Source organism: Pelodiscus sinensis, chromosome 2 (assembly GCF_049634645.1).
Source record: "Pelodiscus sinensis isolate JC-2024 chromosome 2, ASM4963464v1, whole genome shotgun sequence".
Lineage (NCBI taxonomy): Eukaryota > Metazoa > Chordata > Testudines > Trionychidae > Pelodiscus > Pelodiscus sinensis.
The window spans coordinates 77,800,643-77,824,312 of record NC_134712.1 but is presented as its reverse complement, the minus strand read 5'-3'; the positions used below and the strand labels follow the sequence as shown (position 1 = coordinate 77,824,312).

The 23,670-nt window shown below is 41.8% G+C and overlaps 1 protein-coding gene across 1 annotated transcript in view; it reads right to left on the bottom strand.

The window, feature by feature from the left end:
- NPC1 (NPC intracellular cholesterol transporter 1) overlaps nt 1-23,670 on the bottom strand; it is a 47,273-nt gene that overhangs the window by 16,874 nt on the left and 6,729 nt on the right. Inside the window, exons 2-11 of the mRNA XM_075920863.1 lie at nt 16,953-17,075; nt 15,406-15,512; nt 14,046-14,221; nt 12,792-12,959; nt 10,575-10,824; nt 6,979-7,055; nt 5,860-6,230; nt 5,046-5,272; nt 3,647-3,747; nt 886-988 (exon numbers count right to left, since the gene is read on the bottom strand). Of these exons, the coding sequence (XP_075776978.1) occupies nt 886-988; nt 3,647-3,747; nt 5,046-5,272; nt 5,860-6,230; nt 6,979-7,055; nt 10,575-10,824; nt 12,792-12,959; nt 14,046-14,221; nt 15,406-15,512; nt 16,953-17,075 (1,703 nt within the window). The remainder of the gene's footprint in view (nt 1-885; nt 989-3,646; nt 3,748-5,045; nt 5,273-5,859; nt 6,231-6,978; nt 7,056-10,574; nt 10,825-12,791; nt 12,960-14,045; nt 14,222-15,405; nt 15,513-16,952; nt 17,076-23,670) is intronic.

Here is a 23,670-nt window from a genome sequence, read left to right as displayed (position 1 = left end):
CAATTTAAATAAATTGGTTTAACACCACATCTTTATAAAAACGGGTACAACTCTGTGGACATTCATATCAGTTTGGCTTGCATCCGTAAGCCAGGTTTAAACCAGTGTAAGAGTGCTTATGCAGAAAGTTGCATAAGTTAAACATCTCTCTTGGTAAACATGTGTTTAGAGAAGCCATTTGCTTCCTCAGCCCCAAAACCATGAAGTTGAGGAGTTTATGAAGCTAAACCACTAACACACCAATTAGAAATGCACTCTCCTTCCCAGTCTCATCTTCCACAAATATACTTTTCTTATAACTTATTCTCTCAGTGAAATGTTGATACAGAACTGACATTTGTCTTTGTAAATCCAATCTCAGTTCCTTGATGTGACAAGGACAATTATTCAAGGAGAAAGCAAACTGGCCTTTTGCTTCTTTATATTATGGCAGAGGAGAAATTTAATTTAATTTCAAATATAGACAATTTTAAAAAGATTCACAAGGTTGATTGCTACAACCCATTGAAGTAAATCTGCCTGTGAAACTGCAGTAGTCTGAACTGACAGTTATTTCAGTGAGACATATATAAATGTTTTCACAAGAATCAGTTACCCAATAGCACTTTGCTGACAAGAGCAGATACAACTCATCATTTGTGTTTGCCAAACAAGGATCTCATCAGAACTAAACAAGTTACACAGAAAGTGAAAGCTCATATTTGATTCAGCTTTATATGATTGCTGATACAATTGATCCTAAATCAATGTGACACTTCACATTTATTCACAGAAGCATTCTGTGCTCTCAGTGTATATTTAGAATATTACTGTGTATGTTGAGAACTCTGCTAAACTCAGAGCTCTCTCACTGTCGCAGTCTAATCTTAATTATAAGAAACTTACTCTTTTTCCCAGGCCAGAGCTCTCATCAGCTTGTGTGTATCATTGTAGTAATTTCGGACAGGGAAGGTAATGACAAGAGCTGTCGCATTATTGTAGTTTTCACCTGTAAGTAAAAAGGAAGAGGTTGGAGGGAGAACACAGATCTCTCTCTCTTTGTGTAGAAGTCAAAGCACTTTTTGAAGTTTCTCTATGATTTTAATGGGGGGGTTTCTCTTAAGCAGCTCATTTCCTGTCTCTGGTATCCCATTGAATCCAACATACCAAGTCACGTGTAACCACTCCTCAGATGTCTGAAGCACCCATAACTAGTGCAGAGAAAATCTACAGCAGCACATGGGCTTGAGAATTTTGGAGTTCATCCAAAGAGAAATGTCCTTTATTTGCCACGTGTGATATCACAAACTAATAAGAAAGGTAATCCTGGAGTAGTTCATAACCTAAATAACCAATTCAAACGGGTATTATGCCTATAAATCTAGCGCATAAGTGACCAGCACTCATTCACCCCCATTGAAATTGTGTCACAATAGAAAATAAAATCAAAAGGAACAGAATTATATATTATATTATATTAACCTGTACAAAAACTGATTCCTTAGCAAAGCTACCATTTATCTAAAATGAACAAGACTGAGCAATTAAAAAAAATTAAAAAAACCACACGCACACACACTTCTCAGCATGCACATTTATCACATATATGTTCTTGGCAGAAAGGACTATGATCAGATTCTCCTTGATCCTACCTTATCACACTCACTAAATATTCAGAAGGGACACTGGGATAGTGAATAGGCCCAAATTTTATTTTGGAGGTGCCAGAGTGCTCTTTTGGAAGGAAAAAAAAAAAAATCCATCCCTCCTAGTCCCACGTGTCTATAACAGGGATCGGCAACCTTTCCGAAGCGGTGCGGCAAGATTTAACTTATTCAATTCTATTTACGAATCTGTGCACTGGGGAAGGGGGTAGGCAGAGGTAGGCTGGGTACAGCGACCATATTTTCTGAACCAGCTGCAGCTAGGAAGAATGGTTTAATTTAAATTATTAAACAGATGGAACATTTTAACTCATGTTTGATAAAGTTAGTGGATTTTATGGACCCCCTTAGGATCTGAGGTGGGGACAAAAATGCGGGGTTCAGTGTGCGGGACAGAGCTGCCAGTGTGTGGATAGGGATGGAGTACAGGATCTGGGTGCAGAAGGGGGAGAGGTTGCAAGGTCTGGGTGGGAGGTAGAGTGCAGAAGTAAGCTGGGAGTAGGATGTCTGGCCAGGGAAAGAGTGCAGTAAGTGAGGCCAGGAGGAAGGATACAGGAGTAACAGTGGATGCAGAAGCAGGGTACGGGTGGGGGTCCTGGTGGGGAAAGGGGTGTGGGGGGGGCACGCTTACCTGGCTTTGTGCTCCTTTGCAGCAGGGAAAGCCTCCAGACAGCATGATGCTGTTTCCACAGTAGAGGGGGAGCTCAGCACCCCCCCTCCACACAGCAGGGATCCTGGCGCAGTGTGTGGGGGAAGGGGGGGGGTAAAGAAACCCTGACCTTCCCTGCCAGACCAGGCTCACTGTTGCTCCCCCAGCAGGGTCGAGAGAGCAACAGCAATGCATGAAGCACACCTGCTGAGACCAAGCATGCCCCACCCTTCAGCACCCCAGATGGGTTCCACGTGGCCCCTGCCTGAGCTGAAGCAGCAGCTCCAAGGCATGGAGGTCCAGGAGCAACTCTGCTGGGTTTTACTTTGGACCCATCTGCCCAGTAACAGCAGCTGCTGGAACAAAGAACAAATGGCCTGGAGAAGGCAGCAGCAGTGTGGCTGGACCAGGGGCCCCCCACTGCCAGAGTTGGTCCCGTGGGGGGAAGGAAACGGTCACGTGGCACTTGGTGGTGGGGCAGTGGACGGTGGAGTGGCCGAAAACCGTGCGCCACCAGAAGCTGACCTGGCTGCCTGCTGGCAAAGCTTCAATGGAGCTGCCTTTGAGTTCTGCTGCTGTGCCACACGAGGAACAATGGCAGAACACAGAGCCATTTCTCAGTAGCTTCTCTCCCCCTTCCTCCCCCAAACGATGGGGAAACAACAACAGAGTATTTAAAAATCCAAAGAGTCCCATATGGATCCGGTGCAAGGATCCAGCGCAGAAGCTCGCATGCCAGTGAAAGTGGGCTTGTGTGATACTTATGGCACATGTGCCATAGGTGGCCTACCCAGTCTATAAACTTCCCTAAAATAATTACTTTTCCATCAATGTTAAAACAGAGCAGAGGAGATGGTGTAAGTGATCCAAAAGAACAGAGCGTATCCCACCATCCCTCAAACACTTGTCTACTTCATTTCTTCCCTGTAAATCTTTTAAATATTTCCAATAAACCAAACACACATGCAGAGACCTTTAAGAGGCCAGGTGAAATTCAGGAGACATCATATGTCCCCTACAATTTTTTTGCTAATATGCCACAATATTAATGTTCTTCCTGAAACAGTTTTTTTCAATCTCTCCTGGTGAAAGTCTATGAGAAAGTCCTGAGATTATATTGACTATCTAATCATTCTGCAAGCAAGCAATTTACCCAAGCCTAACTCTCTGGAGTACATTTATACTGTGCTGTAAACTGGCCACGGCACAAGTAAATAGAAAGCATTCACAATGATGAAAGACAAGGGGAACAGAGCACAATTGTACAAACGCACAAAGGCAAAGTTCTAATTTAAGAAGCATCAACCTTAAATCCATGAATATCATTTGTGTCTCGGTTCTCAATTACACCTACCATCATAGCCTCCTAACACTAGCCATGGAAAGACAGGTCCACCAAACGTTCCCAAACAGGGATCATGAAGCTGGCTCGTATCATTTAGAGACGCTGGTGCCCTGCAAGATTAAAAAAAGTCAGTTTATTGATTTTTTTTTCCTTCAGAATCTGATCACTGGAGGTGGGAAGCAGCACTGAAAGTTTACACACTTCTATACAGTTTATAGTGATTACTTCGGGTATCTGAGCGACTGAGCAGTAACGCCTCACATTTATAAATGGAGCACAAAAATTTGCTTTTCTCATTATGTAAACTGCAAGGTGAAAAGTTCTGTTGGTTATTTATCATGATTTAAAAAATAATATGCTGAAAAAGTCTTCAAAACCACAACTAGATTTCTCAGGGTGAAGGCTTTTAAGATTGTTAACATCAAAGGTAAAATACTTTTGAAAGACTCTTCTCTCTTTAATGCCCTGAAGAAATAAAGACAGGAATCTACAGGTTGTTTATTTGAAGAATATTCAGCATTACCACCAGTAGGTAAGGCTTGCTCAAGCCCCTGTACAAGATCTCTGATTCTACACCCATCACTATTACACAGAATAACCCAAGTGGAGGGCAGGTAAATGTGGAAATGCAGAAAAAAGATGCTGTACTAAGGATGCTAAATATCAAGTAATTTACTAGTTGAGTAGTGGACGGATGATCAATAGGCACTTCCACATTCCTCCTTTGAAATGTACCAAGTCCCTGCTGGGGCTCTTGTACATTTCAAAGGAGGAATGTGGAACTGTGCGTGCAGCCTGGGGCTAGCGAGAAGTCACACTGACTCCAGGCTGCACGTGGGTGCCAGCTTTGAAATGTACAAAATCCCCCGGGGGGCGGGGGAAGAGAAGAGTACCCATATAGAGCCTGGGGGAGGGGGCGGGGAACACCCACATAGAGCTTGGGATCTATGCCTCTGGGATCCGAGTCCCCCACTGACCCCGAGCTCTATGCTGCGCTGCCACTTTGAAATGCCACGTGGAGCCTGGATCAGCTGGGCACTCCCCAGCTGATCCCGGGCACCATGCAAATGCTGCCGCAGCAGCATTTCAAAGGGGCAGCACCACATAGCTGAGCCTGGAATCAGCTGTGTGGCACTGCCACTTTGAAGTACCCCCTTTTTCCTCCCCCTTGCTGACTCTGATACAGGCAGCAAGGGGGCTGGGAAATCAACTAGTCCTTAACATCCTTATGCTGTACTACCCTTCAAAAGTACAAATCCAGATGGCACTATCAAACCAGGGGGCAAAAATTCAGGCATAACTGGCATGAGCACGGATACAGCATGACAAATGGAAAAAACCCCCACAATTTTAAGAGTCCATCAATACACAAGTATTTTTAAAGAATATACTTAAGTGCTCTGCTTACCGGACACAGTACAAGAAATGAGTGTGGTAATCAGCAAAGACAAAGAACTCATCCCCAACTGAATGGTTTAGAACAGAGTAACTGTTCTGAAAGTAGTTGAGCACACTCAGGATAGTGCAGTTGTTATTGTAGGGAGCAAGAGGAGCCAGGCAGATATCCTTCAGCATTACAGTCTCATTGTCATAAGAAGCAGTTATGTTTTCAATAGCATTCTGCAAACCTAACACCTGAAACAAGCAAAACTTGGGTTGATCAGAAAGAGCATTTTTCTTCTCTGTATAAGATCAAATACTTTAAAGAGTCACAGGACATTTTGGGCAACTTCTCAGCTGGATATCGTGCATTTAAAAATAAGCAAACAGCAAATGAAGCAAAACATGGTTTTCATTTTAAGTACTAGAGGAGTATGTGTCACACATTATAGGATGTAAAATCCCATTTAATCAATTAACCGGTTAAACATTATGTTTAACTGATTAATCAGGATCCCTAATACATACTGTGGTCCAGAGCAGTTGGAAATGAAGGTACATAAATTTAAAACATGGGCTGGGAAGTGGGGAAAGGTGATTAGCTCTTTGCTGAAAGGCAGATCAGAAGTTCTTGCAGTCTTTTGCTAACTCGGAGGACAATGCATTTTAGAAATGTATAATATTAGCATATATTATGAGTTTCCATGAAAAGCTAATCATGTAAGGGAAATAATTAACAGCATGCAGCTGGGTTTTAAGCCCTTTTAACACCCTACAAGTTTTGCAAAACACTCTGCATTCACCCCTCTTCTGCCCAGACAGGCATACAAAACCCAGGTTACCTGGTATAAGATGTCTTTGTCAAGCGGAGGCCCAAAAGGTACATCATTTCCTGATGGGTACGGTGAGTAGATGTGTGGCTTACTGTGTGGGGCTCGGATAATAAGTTGTTCAGTACGGAAGAAAGGTCCAAAATAAGTGTCAAAGTACTGCTTCTCCTTGCGAGCTTGGCTGTTTGGGGACGACCAGAGGTCCACAGGGTTTGTAGTGATTTTAATATACATGAGGCCAGAACAGCACATGGCAACAAAGACGACAGAGAAGAGAACAACAGGCCGTGGATTTCGAACACAGAAAGCCCCCCAGGACATGAATGTGAGCCTTAAACAGTTCTCAAACCTCTCACCAAGTCTTTCACCACAGGAAGCCTCGCCTGTAGGAACAGGAGAGACAAGAGTAAACACGAGATACAAGCACTTAATATTAACTACTTTCTTGCCCAGTAATTTTGTGAACCAGTCAGATGCTTCCAGACAATCTTAGAGAGCATTAGACTTTTTTAATTGGTTTATGGTTAAAAAGAGATAGAGGTCTTATCAACAGAGGGGGGCAAGCATGAGAAAGACTGCCAAAATACTGTTCCAGCTACAGTAGTTTCTAAATGTGGAAGTCACTGTGGCATAATTAGATTTAGCATGTCGTCTATAAACATGGCTCATAGTGGACCCATCTACTCTTGGGTTGCCTCTAATCATCCCAGTCATGGGTATTGGAGATTTTGCACTTATTTGAAGTGTGTCTGGGACATCTGTAGAATGTTACAGTCACATTAGGTCATACAGGATTCTCTTTGTCCTGTGATTAGGACAGCATAGTTAAAGTAAAAATTATTCCCAAATATGCCAAACCACTATCCATTGGCCCCATCCACAATGATGGGCCAAATGAGGTCAAAAAGTAGTTTAGCTGGGTCTCTATAGAGAATTTAGGAATAAGATTTAAAGTCAGCTCAGACATGAAGAGTATCAAGAAAGTAAAGAAAAACTAAATTGAGATGAACTGGGGCAGGAATGTTGAACTATGTAGTCTTTTGGGTTTCTTAAAATGTCTGACTCATGTGGGCCACATCTCAGAGAAGGAAATAACTAAATCAAACCCTAACATTATAACCCCAGACGTACCGCTGTCATGGCGAGAATTAACAGAAAAAGCTATATTGCTGTCGATTGGCGTGTACTCGGATACAAAATGCCTTTTTCTGTAAAAAAAAAATAATAATAAAGAGAAAGAAAACAGAGCATATATATGGTTCTCTTGCAATAAATAAAGACAAGTCTCCCCCCCCCACGCCCCGCTCCCAAAAAAACCCTACTCTGTACTACTCTCAAACACTACCATTTAAGCTTTCCTTGAACAGACCCATATTTACACACTTTCTTCAAGAGCCAACTCTGATGCAATACCTGGAAGACCACCACTATCCTGTAATGGCTAGGTGGAGAGGCAGCTAGGAAATGTCTATACACATGAAGCTGCACACATGAAGCTAAACAAACAGCCAAGCATACATAATAAATATTGTATACATTCCCTTGTGACTTTAGCCATCCACCCTTTATATGTTGTGCATCTTGTTAGATAACAGGAACCACATCTATTTCCATGTTCAATAGCTATTTAAACCTTTTCCACTTGTGGCTATCAAAATAATCTTAGCATAGTAGGAACATTAAAAAGCTCTCCCCTGAAAAGTCTTCCTAACCCCAAAATGAATTTCACTTATACACGCACACACAAACTGGGGAAACATAATATCGCAGCATGTCCCAAAAGTAACCAAATCAAAGCTCAAGACGACCACCGGGGATGTAAATTCCATCCGTCATTCAACAGTCACTATCCACACACAGTTAAATCCACAGGCTATTTACTAGGCTGCCTTAGAAAACAGCTGCAATACCATATGGGGAGGGGAGAGGGGAAGAAAAGATGGTTTTAGTGAGTTGCTAATTGCCTTCAGTGAATCAGCAAAATCCACTTAATCCTGTCACAGTCATCAGTCAAGATACTTAGAGTTTTGTAATCCAGAAGTCAACGAGTAGCCAGTATAGATCAGAACATTAATTTTTTGTGTTCTTTCCTACACTCAATGTGTTGCAAGCACTTGCTTCTGTTGTAGCAGATCTTGTCCAAATACAAAGTTCTATTAAGATTGCTGATCATATTCAGTGGATATATGCAAAACCTACGTCAGACCTAATTGATCAAACATCCCTGCTGGGGACTCTTCTGCTGCAGTTTGTTACTCTCAAGCCCTACTTTGCAGAGTTCTCTGCCAAGGTACAAGTTTACACTTGTCAGACGGGCTAGTCTGTTCACACTGCGCTACTACAAGTTTCAATGATTTGATTGTACCAAGGGTAGAAAAGCCATTTGTGAGATAATGCTTAGTAAGCCAGTTATATTTACCATCAGTTCAACAACTTTTGTTTTTAGTTCAGTTCAGGGTATTTTTTAGAATTCAACAGAGATGAAATCAACTCATGACCATTTGTCACAGGGCAGTTATTGTTTATTACACTATCCACTGTCTCGCATTGTTACGGGTCAGAGATTTAGACTTCTACAGCTACAAGAAGAGCTTTTGTGAAACGTTATACATGGAGTTCTATTATTCCCACCGCTAGGCATCTAGAAAGCCAACAAGGACAAAATTCCCCTACTGTTACCACAGTTCTTTGTAACCAGCCAGTGACGACAGGTCTCTAGAGTTTTCCCTCTACTGAGTGGGTCCAAATAGGAAACCAACAACTGCAGATGGCCTTGCTCAGAAAACTCAGACTTGCAAGTTCATGGCTGTGGGGGGACATTTGGGCTCAGGTTCAAGTATGAGGTCTAGGACCATCCCCTCTGCAGGGTTCCACAACTCAAGCTCCAGTAGAAGTCTGAATATCTACACTACAATTTTTAGCCCCACAGCCTTGGCTCTGTGAGCCTAAGTCAGCTGGGTCAACCACAGTTCTTCCAGGAATTTTTTATTTCATTGTAGATGTACCCACTATGTCATCTAGACATGCCCTGTCACTGTTGCTATAGCATAGTTATCAATGGTGGCTCTATAGTCTAGATGAAATGGTGAAAGTCTTTTGGAAAAAACCCTAGACAGGTTTATTTTTACTTGTGTGTAACTTTCTGAAGAGTTCCTCTTTGAGCTTGAAAAATTTCCCAAGCTTTGTCTCAACCCTCAGGTGACTTATTTTTGAAGGAAGTTCGTAGGTAGGAGAGAGCACTGAGTTTAACAAAAGTTTCTTTAGCCATATGTCTATTATGGGAGAATTAAACATATATACACTTTATACTGAAAGTTGTCAGATTTTAGCTCCCTCCCAAAAAACCCAACTACACTGGAGAAAAAAAGCTAACCTATAAATTTAACACTTTGCTAGTTTCAGTGGGAAAGAGTATCTACAAAGGACAACAAACTGAAAGTGTAAATAATTTTTAATTCATGTTAAGAGCTATTTACTGAGACTTCAGGATGTATGCCAAAGATATACGAGGTTAGATAACCTCCCTCTCCATGGCCTGACTTGGCACAACAGCTGCTGCTACACGTGTTTGTTAGTACATTTCACTGAGAATCTCACAAGGAGATTTTGCACTAGCCTTTAATCTTTCCCTTGCAAGGCCAATGAAAAATCAAGTTCCTTAAAATAGCTTGTGGCCTGATATTTTTTAGTTCTTTGCCATAACTGCAACAGAATTCCACAAATTATCTGAAAATTCTAGCATCCCCTCTAACAATTCCCAACTTTTTTCCTGTTAGAAGTATGCACGCATCCCAACAAGAACAGCTTCCTCACAAAAATCTAGTGTTTTGCTGCTATTAACCTCCCCTTGCTGAAAACCGTCCTCAGCCAAAACAAAGCTGTGAACTAGGGATGTTAAATATTGGTTAATTGAATGATCGATTAATCACATGAATTCTTATTGGTTAGTTGAATATTCTACATTTACAAGCAGCCCCTGTCTTGGGGGGGGGGGGGGGAAGGGGGCGCAAAGAGATCCGAGCTCCCAGACCTGGCACGAGCCAGAACTGATTCAGGCTGCCTGCTCGCCCGGCTCCTAATACATTTTAAATGCAGAGCCACAGAGGGGGTTAAGTCCAGGACTCAATGCAAGCCGGGACTGAATTGGGCTGCTGGCCAGTGTGCTAAAAACAAATTTACTGGCAAGGGGTGGGGGGAAAATGCATGTAGTCTATAGCATTAACCTATGAGCTTTCGCTTATCAGTTAATCGACTACACTATTACATCCCTACTGTGAACTTATCCCACATTCACTTCAGATTCCAAACTTATTCAGGTGGGCAATTTGAAATAACGAATGCCTTCTGACCCTGATGCTCTTAAAAAAAGAAGAAAAAAAAAGGAAGAAAGCTGAATCCAACAAACTACACTAATGCAAATTTAAATGCATTAAGTCAGGAAATGAAAAGAGATCAAGGTTATACAAATTAATGTGATGAAAACATTCGACAGCACATATTTATAGGTTTAAGTTTCTGACAATTTTCAATTTCTAATCCAAGATTATTTTTAAAATATACCTATATGGGGAATGCTATCAACAATGTAATACACTTTTCCTATACACTGTACATGAAAAACAAAATTGTTAGGAACATAAAATACTTTGCTTACTTTCCCAGAATACAAACTAAGAAGAGAGTAGTTTATTTGCATCAATGTTACGTTTTTTGAATTGTCTGTTTACCTGTAACACCAGACTCCAAAAATGACTGCAAAAAACACAAGTAAAAATCCCAGGTAGGAGATCCACATGATGACATATATAGCATCCAAACCAAGCAAAAGCCAAGGGGCAGCAGGTGGAGGGGGTTCAGGCTTGGGACCACAAACAATGGAACAGTCCTGACAGCTGCATGGTCCTGTAACATCATCTGTGGATTCATTACAGCCCTTGGTAGCATTGTTCATAGGACTCATTCCATGGAGAGAAATATCTAAGAGAAATTAGTTACAAATGTGAAACTTTCATTTTGTTTCAGTGTTTATTTTTGGGAATAGCAATATGGCTTCAAATATTGAAAATTCACAAATCAGTCCCCACCAAAATAGTTAGCTATTTGCCATTTGATTTTTGAGCCTTCAGGATGCACTTAGTTTACATTTTCAGAATATTCTCCACAACCATGAGGGCCAAACATTTATTTTAAAATATGAAAGCTAAGATTTTCATATAAACAAATGACCAAAGAAGCAGGGGCTTTAAGTATCCAACATCATAAAACAATAAAGTTGTTAACTTTGGCAATACAGATTATTTATTTTATTTTTATATACACACACACACACACACACACACACACACACACCCCCATCAGACTGCTGTAGTAAGTTAAAAAGTTAAATTTGTTAAGAGTAATTTTGGTGCTCAAAGTGAGAACATTAAGACAAGTAACATTTTACAGTGTACAAATTCAAGATACCTGGAAAAATTTGTACTCCTATGTAGGGGGGAAAAAGTGCTTACACTTATGGTTCTAGGGATGTTAAATATTGGTTAACTGAATAGTTGGGTAAACCTCATGAAATTCTTATCGGTTACTCAACTATTCTACGGTACGGGGGGGGAGGAGGGAGGAGGAAAGGGGAGCCAGCAGCCAGCCGAGGAGCCCCCTGCCAGTCTGCACTGCTGCCTCTGTATCAGAGGCAGTAGCATGGGGTGTCAGGTGGGAGCTGGTCCGTGAGGGGAGTCAGTTTAAAAAACATAGCTCCCCTTGCAGCCCAGCTGCCTGTCACCCTGTGCTGCTGCCTCTGATACAGAGGCAGCAGCACAGAGTGGCAGCAGCCCCTGTCTGGGCAGAGGGGAGTCTAAGCTCCTGGACCTGGCATGAGCCGGACTGCCTGCCCACCTAGCTCCTAATGTATCTGAAATGCAGAGCGACAGCCGGCGTAGGTCCTGGACCCGTCGCAAGCCAGAACTAAGTAGGGCTGCTGGCCAGCCTGCTAAAAAAAAAAAAAAAATTACTGTCAGGGGAGGGGATGAATGCATGTAGTCTAGAGCAGTGGTCTCCAACCTTTTGGGGCTGCCGGGCGCGATGGCCACGTGTGCACCAGGCACCTGGGGTGCAAGAATGACTCAGGCCAGCCCTGGTCACTAAGCAGGTGCACATAAGTGCCCCGGCGGACGCCATGGCGCCCACAGGCACCACATTGGGGACCACTGCTCTAGAGCATTAACCTGTAAGCTTTTGCTTATCAGTTAATCAACTACACTATTGCATCCCTAAATGGTTCTCAATCCAAACACTGTTTGCAGCTGAATCAGCATACAGCTGTGATCCATGCGACATCGTCCAGGACATACAGGTGGTAAATATTGCATGGCTGCATAACAAAGAGAGCTGCATATGTGCCTCAGAATGCTACACTGGTGAAAACCACTAGCTTAGGCCAAAAGTTGCTAATAAAATGGGAGAAACCCTCCCACACACATTTTTAGCACGTGAAAACCTCTAGAGAATAAGGGCCAATTTGTTCGGTCTGTCTTCACTAAAAACACCCTGATTAACCACTTTTCCTAGCTCAAGTAAACCCTCTGAAATCTAAACTCTTAATAAATACTGCTGATTTTTAAACTGCTTGCCTTTTAAACAGCTCAGCTCTTACTACTGAATAAAAAGGACGCAATTAGAAGGACTCAAAGTTTGCTATCAAAAGAATTATCTACCATTCTATGTTGTTTCAGCGTAAATGTGATCGCTCTCAACACAACACTGAGAAACACTCACCAACACGCCAAGACAAGTGCTTTACTTCAGCGTTATAAAGCTATACCGTGTATACTACTGTGATATACTATTCTTATGTTATTCTAATACATGACTGGATATACTGGCACAACAGTGTAAACACCTGCGCTCAAGACACACATCATCCACAGAAGAGAGAGAGTTCCATTTCTTACCTGAAAAAAAAGGAATGATGCTGAAAGGAGTCTGTCCATTTTCCTTACTAAACATGTACTGAATCCAATTGGTAGCATTGCAGTCTTTAACATCCTTCCCACATAGCAGCCCCAATGCTTTATCATTACTTGATGGTGCTTCCACATCTTTGCAGGCATTATACATAGCTAGAAAAAAAGTGATTAGGAAAATATAAAACTCCATGCTATTACAACAAAATGATGCAATTTGTACACCTGATTTTACATTTTGAATTCTGGAAGTCCAGATGTATTGTAAGTTCTTTACAGAAGACATCTTAAGCTTTCAACAGCAGATGCAGAGTTTACATCTAGACTAGGGAAGGAGGAATGAGATAGAACTGATGGAAAACTGTTTATCAATCCTAATGTATTTAGCAGAGGAACTTCTAAGGACATTCAACCCGGAGTTTCTAAAAAAAGGGGGGAGAGGTGACATTTCAAGAGGCCCTCTAACTACCACGAGGCACATTTTTATCATTCAACCTTTTATCTATATTATAGAGCGCAAGAGCACTCAAGTGTCTGTCCATCTGTCTGTCTTTGAACAAATTCACAAACTCTCCTGAACAGTAAGAGCTGGGGCCACCAAATATTGGAAACTAACAAAACATTAGTACATTTTATCTTTTGTAAGTAGCAATGCTTTATGAAAAGCAGAGCAACTTTACTACAGCAGTATCTAGACTTCATTTCTTACACTGAAATAAATTTGCTATTAGTCCTATAATAAACCTTGCAGCCACTATATGTTCATTGTTCCCCACAGACTTAGTTTACAATTCTTCGAAAGCTTGCAGAAGAGGGTCTATTTCTTTTTAATATCTTATACAGTGCCCAACACAATAGGGGCCCAATCTTCATTGGGCCTTTAGGCACTACCAAAATATAACAATAATGCAAAACCACTTCAGAAAGACCAGAGGTGGTCATTTTTTATTGTAATTCTACATTCACATTAATATTTTAAGCAACGTCTTATAATAAAATTTCTAAGGAGTCTATCGCTATAGTTTTAGGCAACTGCATGAGCCAAGAAAGATATTCTAAGTTACAGGCAAATGTCAAATGACCAAGAGGAGCATCTCTGTGCTCTCACACACATACTTATCGTATTGAAAGAAATCTATGATCAGAAAGACAATAGTGTTTACCTGAAAATTTACATGGCACATGAGGAATTCACAATACACCATACCCAGGAATTATAGTAACATAACTGGGTTTGCTTACCATTAGCAAAACTCTCTCCAATATAATACTCTAGTTCTGTGATGCTGGTTTTGTTCTCCTTTGTAACAGGATCATAATAAGGGATAGTTTTTGTAACATTCAGAAAGTGGACTTGATGTGGACTGCAGGTCAACTCACAGAACAGGTTAATTAAATTATAAAAACAGGATGGGCATCTGCAGGAGAAAAAAAGCCACTTAAACACCATACATGTATGTACACATAAAACACAAAGATTCGATTAAGAAACATTTACCTTTCCTGGTAAAAAGTTTCCTTCAAAAACTACTGAAGACCCAAGTTTTAATAATTCATTTAGCCTTGCAAACTATTCTACCTATCAAGACTTAAGTTTAAGTAGTGCAGTTACCAATTACAGGTTGGACCTCCCTGGTCCAGCACCTAACTGGTCCCGGATTAGGGATTTTTCTGGACGAGGGGAGGGCATTTCAGGCTCCCCTGCTGCCTCTCCACAGGCTTCCTGAATCCCCCCACAGCCCAGCTGAGCCATGCGCTGGCTCCTGGCACTTCCTCTCCCCCTTGCAATCCAGCTGAGCCACAAGCCAGCTCCTGCTCCCGCACTCCCCTGCAGCCCAGCTGAGCCACACACTGCCTTGAGCTCTCCCACCCCCTCACAACCCAGCTGAGCCATGTGCCTGCTCCTGCACCCCACTCACAGTCCAGCTGAGCTGTGCCCCATTCCCCTGCAGCACGCCCGGACTCTCTGATCCTGGAACATCCATGGTGATGCTGGACCACGGATGTAGCCGGACCAGAGAATCCTGGATTTTAGAAGTGCAAACTGTATACAATTATTCTAGCTTTTCCTTATGAAATGTCACTCCTAAGAACTCCTGTCATTCCCAACTGCAATTCACCACTCTTGTTTATTCCTTTCTTCTGTCCTCATACAAGTCAGAAAGAAACTTAGGGAATTGTCCGGTTACCACCAGAAATGGTGGGAGCTGTAAAAGGGGAAATTTAAATTTGACTCACTGTCATTTGAATGCAGTCTATTGTCAAAACAAAAATATCTGTGATGGTGGGAGTTTATGAGGGGGAGGTTAAGAAACAGGGCCTTAAAATAAATAGCCAGTGGAATGAAGTCTCCTTTGGGTGGCATCCAGACTTGACAAAAGGGAGCTCACATTCCCATAATGTGGAACAGTAGAACCCCTCTGCCTGAATACAAGTTTCTCTTAACCATTCCCATGAAGTTTTTTTGGGGACAAGCTTTCTCCATTAACATCAATGTCTCAAAAATGCTACTGTAGGTCAGCTCAAAAAATAGCTAATATTATTTTAATGAATTAAAAAAAAGTACAAAGTACTAGTTATTTCAAGCTGTTTGTCAGCATACCTGGAGAGAAACTGCAGAGGCAGCTGCAAGTTATTTTTCAAAGTCTGAAGTTGCTGAACATCACAACAAACGCTAACGTTATCAAAGAATAAACCCGGGCAGAGTTCCTTAAATAAAAAAGGTCACAAAGTAAGTAGGGGAAAAAAGTATGATTAAGGCATTTAACTACTTCATACATCGATGTCAGTAGACGGTAACTTAAAAAGGTCACTTAAGAGAACTAGTCACTCTGTTTCTGTGACAAAGAATTGATAAAATTACCCTCTCAATTAAAAAGTTGTCAGGATATTGAACTAGACTTAACAATTTGCCTGCAAGGGATTGTGTGCATCTTTTCAGAGCTGCATAGACACTCTCTGGTCCATTCATCAGTACAGGCAGTCCCCGGGTTACATGGATCCGACTTACATCGTATCCCTACTTAAAAACGGGGTGAGGCAACCCCTCACTAGCTGCTTCCCCCCAGCAGACCAGGGAGACGTGAAGCTAGTGCCTCCCCCAGCAGCCCAGGGAGACGCGGAGTGGCTTTTCTCAGCAGACACCTCAGCTTAAGAATAAAGGACTGAGGGAAGTGAGGTGTGGGAGAATAAAACTGAGCTCTGGAGAAATGTTTGGCTAGAGTTTCCCCTACAATATGTACCAGTTCCAACTTACATACAGATTCAACTTAAGAACAAACCTACAGCCCCTATCTTGTACGTAACCTGGGGACTGCCTGTACATAAATATAGTATAAGGGTATCCCAAATTAAATGATTTACTCCTGCGGTTTGGTGTAATTTGATTGTAAGCGTCAAAAGATTTTAAAAGGCAAATTTACAAACCAACAGAAACGGACTTACTCTCATCAGCCACAAAAACATGAAATATACACAGAACATTTTGTTCAGATTACCATGAACACTGTGGTTACCTCTACAAAGCAAAAAAATAACCCACAGCAGTGAGTTTAAGAGATGTAATCAACTGTTGTAGGTTCACACTATGGGGCTAAAAATAGTAGTGTAGACACTTGGGATGAGGCTGCAGCCACCCTGGATATTTTGAGACCCTTTCCAAGTCTCAAAACTAGGCTCCAATCCTAACCTGAGCATCTACATGGCTCTTTTTAGACCCATGAACCCAAGTCAACTAATCAGTCTGAAACTTGCTACAGTGAGGTGTTGGTAGAGATTGGCTGGTTTTTCTTGAGCTGTCTAGACAACATACTCCGGAGGCCAAAGTTTAGATCCGTTACAGAAACACAGAAGCTTAGTTTAGTGATAGACAATGTACTGGCATGAATTTGGCAGAACCTAAAATCATACAGTGATGCATGCTTGAAAGTGTGCACAATTTTATAACGCAGAGTAGTAAGTATGGGCGGCTCACCTAAACATTATTAAACAAAGATGTGAAGTCACTGGCACCATTACCTAGGACCATAGTCAGCTCTGTACTGTGTGCAACCATGCAGAAAGTTATATTTAGGTCTTATTCCCCACACATCCCACCTCACAGTCTAATTACCTTCTAGTTTATAGAAGAACAGTCCAAAAGAAACATACCTGCATTAAGTCATATCCGTCCTTTGGTAATGGTATTGGTAGTCCTGTGTATTTGCAGTTGTATCTTTTATCTGCAGAAGCTATTCCACATTCCCCATACCAAACACATGATTGTGGAAGTACCTAAATAGAGGAAGTTGTGTTAGTTCTTTACTGCGTAATTATGTATCTAAAACAAAATACTTTGTACCAAAGTTGCATACGCTTCAAACCACAGGCTTTCCGAGAATTTTAAAAAATGATGGATACAGAAAATATAAAAAGTAAATAGGAGAAAGACCTCCACCTACACACTTTTATTTTCATAGTACCAAAAGCAGGGTACTATCAAACTAGAATCATATCAGTTCTGTAGATACTAGACAGTGAAAACTTTTAAATATCACAAGAAAAAGCTAACATAGGACCAGCAGACAAGATAAAAATAAGTTTAATTTCTCCCCATGTACAATATCGTTTTCTTCCTCCAGCAATAAACACACATTGCCCTGGCTTGCTGGCCTCACACACACGGGCCTAAGTGAGTGGTCAACTAGTTGACTAACTGATAAGCCTAGTCTTATCAGTTAGTCAAGTTGAATCCTTGACTTTCTTCCCACTTCCACACCAGGTGCCCAGCTCCCACTGCCTTTTAAATTAGAGACACTGCAGGGTTTGGTCCCAGGCCGGGTGCCAGTCAGGACTGAGCCCAGGCTGCCTTCCCTTACCAACTAATTGACGAGTTGATAAAAATTCTATCGACTACTCAAATAGTAAATTAACCTTATTTTAACATCCCTACTTTGTATTCCCATGGAAAGCACATCTCTTACCCTGTTAGTAGACAGGGTGACAAGATAAGTGTGGGAAACCATATTCCCAGTGTTAGAATATGTAATAGTTTTAGGGGACTCCCTATCCCACATGGGTGGTACTTTTCAAATCAAAGAACACCAAAAAATAAATTTTAATGCTGGGTAATACAGAAAAGCACCTGCACATATTAGGTAAAATGTTCACAGGTGACAGCAGTTCACAACCATTACTGTTATAAACCCTAGAGAATAGTGTGAATCAGTAACATTTATATTAAGGATGTGAGTGTGTAACAGTTTACACAGTTAACCGATGAGCCTGAGCTCACTGGTTAACATGCACAGTCACACACAGATCCCCACCTCCTGCGCTGCTGCTTCTGTATCAAAGGGAAGCAGGAATGTGGGCAGGAGAACAGTCGGCTCACCACATGTATTAGCTCCTGCCTGACCCTCCCTCCACACTGCTGCCTCTTATACAGAGGCAGCAGTGCAAGGCAGCAGGCAGGAGTTGCCTGCTCCCTGCTTTCCCTCTCTCCCCAGTGTTTAACTGCTGAAATTTTCAGCAGTTACATGATTACATAATTAAATGCACTTTAACACCCCTAATTTGCATGCTGCAAAAATAATGTGACAAGTTGATTTAAGATGAGAAAGCTGAAATACAAGTTTGCTGTCAGTAATTTGCTATAATTACAAATTCAGAAAAGATGCAGCAGCAAGGATTGTGTAAGCAAAAGTTTCACATGCCTCATTCATCACATGATTGAGACACACGAGTCATCTGGTCATGGCAGAAATTTAGGGATTTGTGCTACCCATCAGCACTTCCAATTTAAGCAGACTGTCACTAACATAAAAGCAGTACAGTGTTCCCCCTTCTCCGTACTGCTTTTAACTAGCTACAGAAAAGAACCTGAGCTCAATACTAGAAATGCAGAAAAGTTTATTGGTACTAGCTCAAAATTTACAACGCAGTAGTATATCAAGGAACCTCTTTTTGGGAAGCTTAGCCTGACGTTCTTAGAAGACCACATCCAACTGTATGCTTTTCTTCCTCCCTTTTGTTTTTTTAAATCATGAATTAAATACAAATCTTTTACTAGCCCTTTGGATTCTACTATATGTAAATAAAACTCTAGGAAACCAGCTTTCTATCACTAAACAGCTAAACTGACAGTTCATCTACTCTGGCAAATTCAACACATGTATTAATGTACACTACAATATACAATCATTCTGTTATTCCAAACAGTATTTTAAACAGCCTCTAAGTCTTTGCAAAAGCATTTGTGCAAATATATAATAGAAGCAATGTTCAACTAACACCACAAACATACCCTCAGTACATATTTCTGCAAGTTTTTCCATTCTGAAAGTTGCATAGGACAGTTTTACAGATAACTTATGCCCCATCTTTATCTTCTAAACAACCTTTACTAGTGTTTGTCATACATCACATGCTTACACTGCCAAGGACAGACTCCTCTATGCCTTGTGCTTGACCATGAATAATTTTGTTCACTAATCCGTAGGACATCTGACAATCTCCAAACGTAACAGCTAAGGACTACTCAAAGTTACACTTAAGGGTTCCACAGCATTCACTACACTACACTAGTGTTTCCCAAATGGTGTTCCACGGAACCTCAGGGTTCCGCAAAGTGAAAATAAGGGTTCCGCAAGAAAATTCCATTATAACAACATTTTATGATTTAAAAAAATATTTAAGCATTTATTAATTTTATTGAAAACAATTTTCATTTGTGTTGATCTCATGACCTTTGTTTATTATTATCCTTACTTGTGGTCTACTTTTTCAGCTCCATATACAAGACTTATAGGGGTTTCGCAAAATTCTTTCGAGTTTAAAAGAGTTCCATGGCCAAATAAAATTGGGAAACTACACATTTTTGTACTGGATGGCTGACCTAGAAACCCACCCAAAAGATAATGGAAAAAATAGTAATGCAACATTTGTCAGGTGGAGAGAAACTGTATGTACATTACCGTGACACTGGCAGAGATGAGCAGTCCATATATTTCACTACTGGCATGCAATCAAATCTAGATGATTTTGCTCAGAAGTGTCTGTTGGAGGAGCTGCATTTGCATACCCATGCCTTGGGCCATGGACAGGAAAGGTCTGGCAGCCCCAACCTCCTTTCAATTCCCTAGCCATACAGAATCCAGGTTAGGGATATTAGATATTGGGTAAATGAACAGTTGTGTAATGGAATGAATAATTATCTGTTACACAACCTTCAATAGTCCCCAGAAGCAGGGACAGCAGCCAGTGCACTTCAGCCCCATTCCTAGGGAGCACTCCGTGCTGCCACCTCTGTGATTATAGCAGAAGCAGCAGTGCAGGGCGCCAGGCAAGACCTGGTCCACGAGGGGAGCCAGTTTAAAAACCAGCTCCCCACACAGACCAGCTGCCTGATGCCCCACGCTACTACCTCCAATAGAGGCAGCAGCACAGGGTGGCAGCAGCCCCTGTCCAGGGGGGTTGGACTCCCCGCAGACAGGGGCTGCTTCTGGGGACCAGCCTCAGTTTGCAGGGGATCCAGGTTCACCGCAAACAGAGGCTGTTCTGTGAAATGCGTAGCAGTCTCTCCTGCCCTCCTCTCCTGTGCTGCTGCCTCTGCATCAGCTCCTACTCCCCTCCCTTTGCTGCCTTTGATACAAATGCAGCAAGGAGGAGGGGGAATGCAGTATAGTAAATAAGCCTAGGCTTATTGGTAAACTGTATAGTCGACTACACACTGACATTCTTAATCCAGATACGATCAGACTCAATAACAGGGAAAAGGGTTTGGTCATGGAATCTATCTAGAAATTATGGCTCAAAGACTCACAGTTATTGTAGGTTAAATAGAAGTTTCTTCTATTGAGTGATTATAGTCCAGCCTTTCTAAAATTAAGGTCAAATCTGGATGCTTTCACAATAAAGCAACATTGGGCAAATACATGTCCTAACACCACAAAGCTACTCTGCAAGCATCCAGAATGGGAACATTTGTGAAGGCAGCAATAGAGATTGCTCATGTCCTAGTTGAGTGAGCTTACAAAAAACAGGTCTATGTAGCACTTTAAAGACTAACAAGATGGTTTATTAGGTGATGAGCTTTTGTGGGCCAGACCCACTTCCTCAGATCAAATAGTGGAAGAAAATTGGCACAACCGTATATACCAAAGGATACAATTAAAAAAAAAAAAGAACACACATGAAAAGGACAAATCAAATTTCAGAACAGAAGGGGGATGAGGGGAGGGAGGTAAATGTCTGTGAGCCCCACCCCAATGATATCACCTCTAATATCATTAGCTCACAGACATTTACCTCCCTTCCCTCATCCCCCTTCTGTTCTGAAATTTGATTTGTCCTTTTCATGTGTGTTCTTTTTTTTTTTTAATTGTATCCTTTGGTATATACGGTTGTGCCAATTTTCTTCCACTATTTGATCTGAGGAAGTGGGTCTGGCCCACGAAAGCTCATCACCTAATAAACCATCTTGTTAGTCTTTAAAGTGCTACGTAGTCCTGTTTTTTGTTTCAGCTACACCAGACTAACATGGCTACATTTCTATCACTGTAACTTACAAGTGAGGTAACATTAGTAAATTAACAAACTTTGATACAACCCACAAGTGTGCTGAAACAGCGTGCACTTCAACCATGTCTCCAAATGCTATGAATAAGCCAAGGAATGCCCTAAATAATTTTGTCCCGCATATAGAGAAATAAAGCACTCCGAGAGAATTTGTATGCATTTTGAAATAATTGGATCTGATTTAAATGAAAGACTATATTTGGTAGAAATTTTGGGTAAGGACTTAAAGAACCCCATCCTTATGGAAAATTATATTCTGGGGCCTTACAATCGACTTTTGTTTCCCCTCGACACTCTTGAGAGATATTATGACCAAGATGACGGTTTTAATGGAAAGAAGAAACAGAGAACATGTAACCAAGGGTTCAAAAGATAAGCCTGTTCATACTTGGAGGAAAATATTTAGATTCCAGGGAGGGAAAGATTCCCTAACCAAGTGCCTTGGGGGAAGAGGGATTTTATGATCAGAGCCCTGAATGGACAGAAATCAGTATCCACTGATCCACAGTAGGGATGTAATAGTGTAGTTGATTAACTGATAAGCAAAGTTTTATAGGTTAATGCTATAGACTACACACATTTCCCTCCCCTCCGCCAGTAAAGTTTTTAGCAGGCTGGCTAGCAGCCTGGCTCAGCCTGGCTTGGGGGTTCTTTAAATTCAAACCACCCTTCGACAGGGGCTGCTGCCACCCTGCGCTGCTGCCTCTTTATCAAAGGCAGCAGCACAGAGTAACAGGCAGCCAGTCAGAGAGAGGAGCTGGTTTTTAAACTCCAGCGTGGAGTGGCAAGATACTCCTTTTGAGCGAGGCTGGAGCACAACAGCTGCCAGCCCCACCCCCAAGAAATATAGAATAGTTGACTAACCGATAAGAATTCATGAGGCTACTCAACTATTCAATTAACTGATATTTAACATCCCTAATCCACAGGGCTCTACTCCCTGGAGACATTGCGGCCAACAGAGGGGACCCATCACTCTCAGGAGCCAGCATTCCTTGCTGGTAGTTTCTCGCAGCAGTGCTGCCACACCACCTCCTGTCTGGAATTATACAGCCCCACTGGGGGAAGTATAACAACACTGCCAAGACGAGCTGCCAGTACAGGGCGCTAGCTCCCAGGAACAACAGGTACATGCACCAATCCATTTGCCAGTGTCTCCTGGGAGTAGACCTCTGAGGATCAGCAGATACCAATGTGTGTCCATGGCAGTGTTCCCTCTAAGATGCATGGCAGCACAGCTCTGCAGGGGATTAATCAGTCCCGCACAGTTAGAGGCTCACAGTTCCCTGCAGGGAGGGAACACTGGTCCACAGATATCTATATCTGCAGACAGATATTTCTATGCATGCAGGGCTCTATTTGTAAATCCTCATAAACAGGGCTCGCCGAACCATGCTGTCCGGCGATCTGCACATGCGCAGATCGCCCAAACCTGGATCTTTCAGGTTGCAATCTACTCGCCACAGGCAAGTAGACTGCATTATTTGTCGAGACCTGCTCATAAACCCTTTAAGGTAAGGTCAAATTAAGATATGCAGCTCCAGCTACATTAATTACGTAGTTGGAGTCGACGCACCTTAATTCAGGTTTCCCCACTGTCCCACAATGTAGGAAACAGCTTCCTTTACTCTTTGCAGAAGCAAGAGCACCAGCCACCGACAGGGGTGACCTCTAAGTTCGATTTAGGAGGTCTTTACTAAATCAAGCTCTGAAAGATTGATCTGGAACTACCGATCTCCACTGTACTGAAAACACAGCCTAAGTGTAGACTCAGAGTTTAAGGCTAAAGGGACTATCACATCATCTGGTCTGCACCTGCCCACCTCTGTTGCAAAGTAGAGAGCTGCCAGATGTACCCTCACTGAGCTTATGGAAAGTCCAGAGTTCTTTAAATTCAGGAGACAGTTACATACATTTGGAATCTATGGTCAAGATGGCCTACCTACATTTTTCAGATATGTAGATTTTTCACATATCTACAAGACAAGATACATCTATGCCAAAGTAAGTTTCATTGTAGATCATCCCTCAGAGAGGGTATATACTTACATGCACTAATGAGATTCTAACCAACAAAACTAGAAAAAAAAAATGTTACCAAGCTTGTCAATTCCTGCCACCACTTACAAGAAATTTGCTAAACCATTTGAGTGTAAAATCCCAACCCCCTTTCAAGTTAGCAGCATGAAGCCGCAAGTTAAAACTCTCAACCACTGACAAATGACTAGCAAACTGAGTACTCCAGTACTCATGAATACTCCATCTATCTATAATTATGGTAAAGAGTGCTCATCACCTTCAACCAAAATGT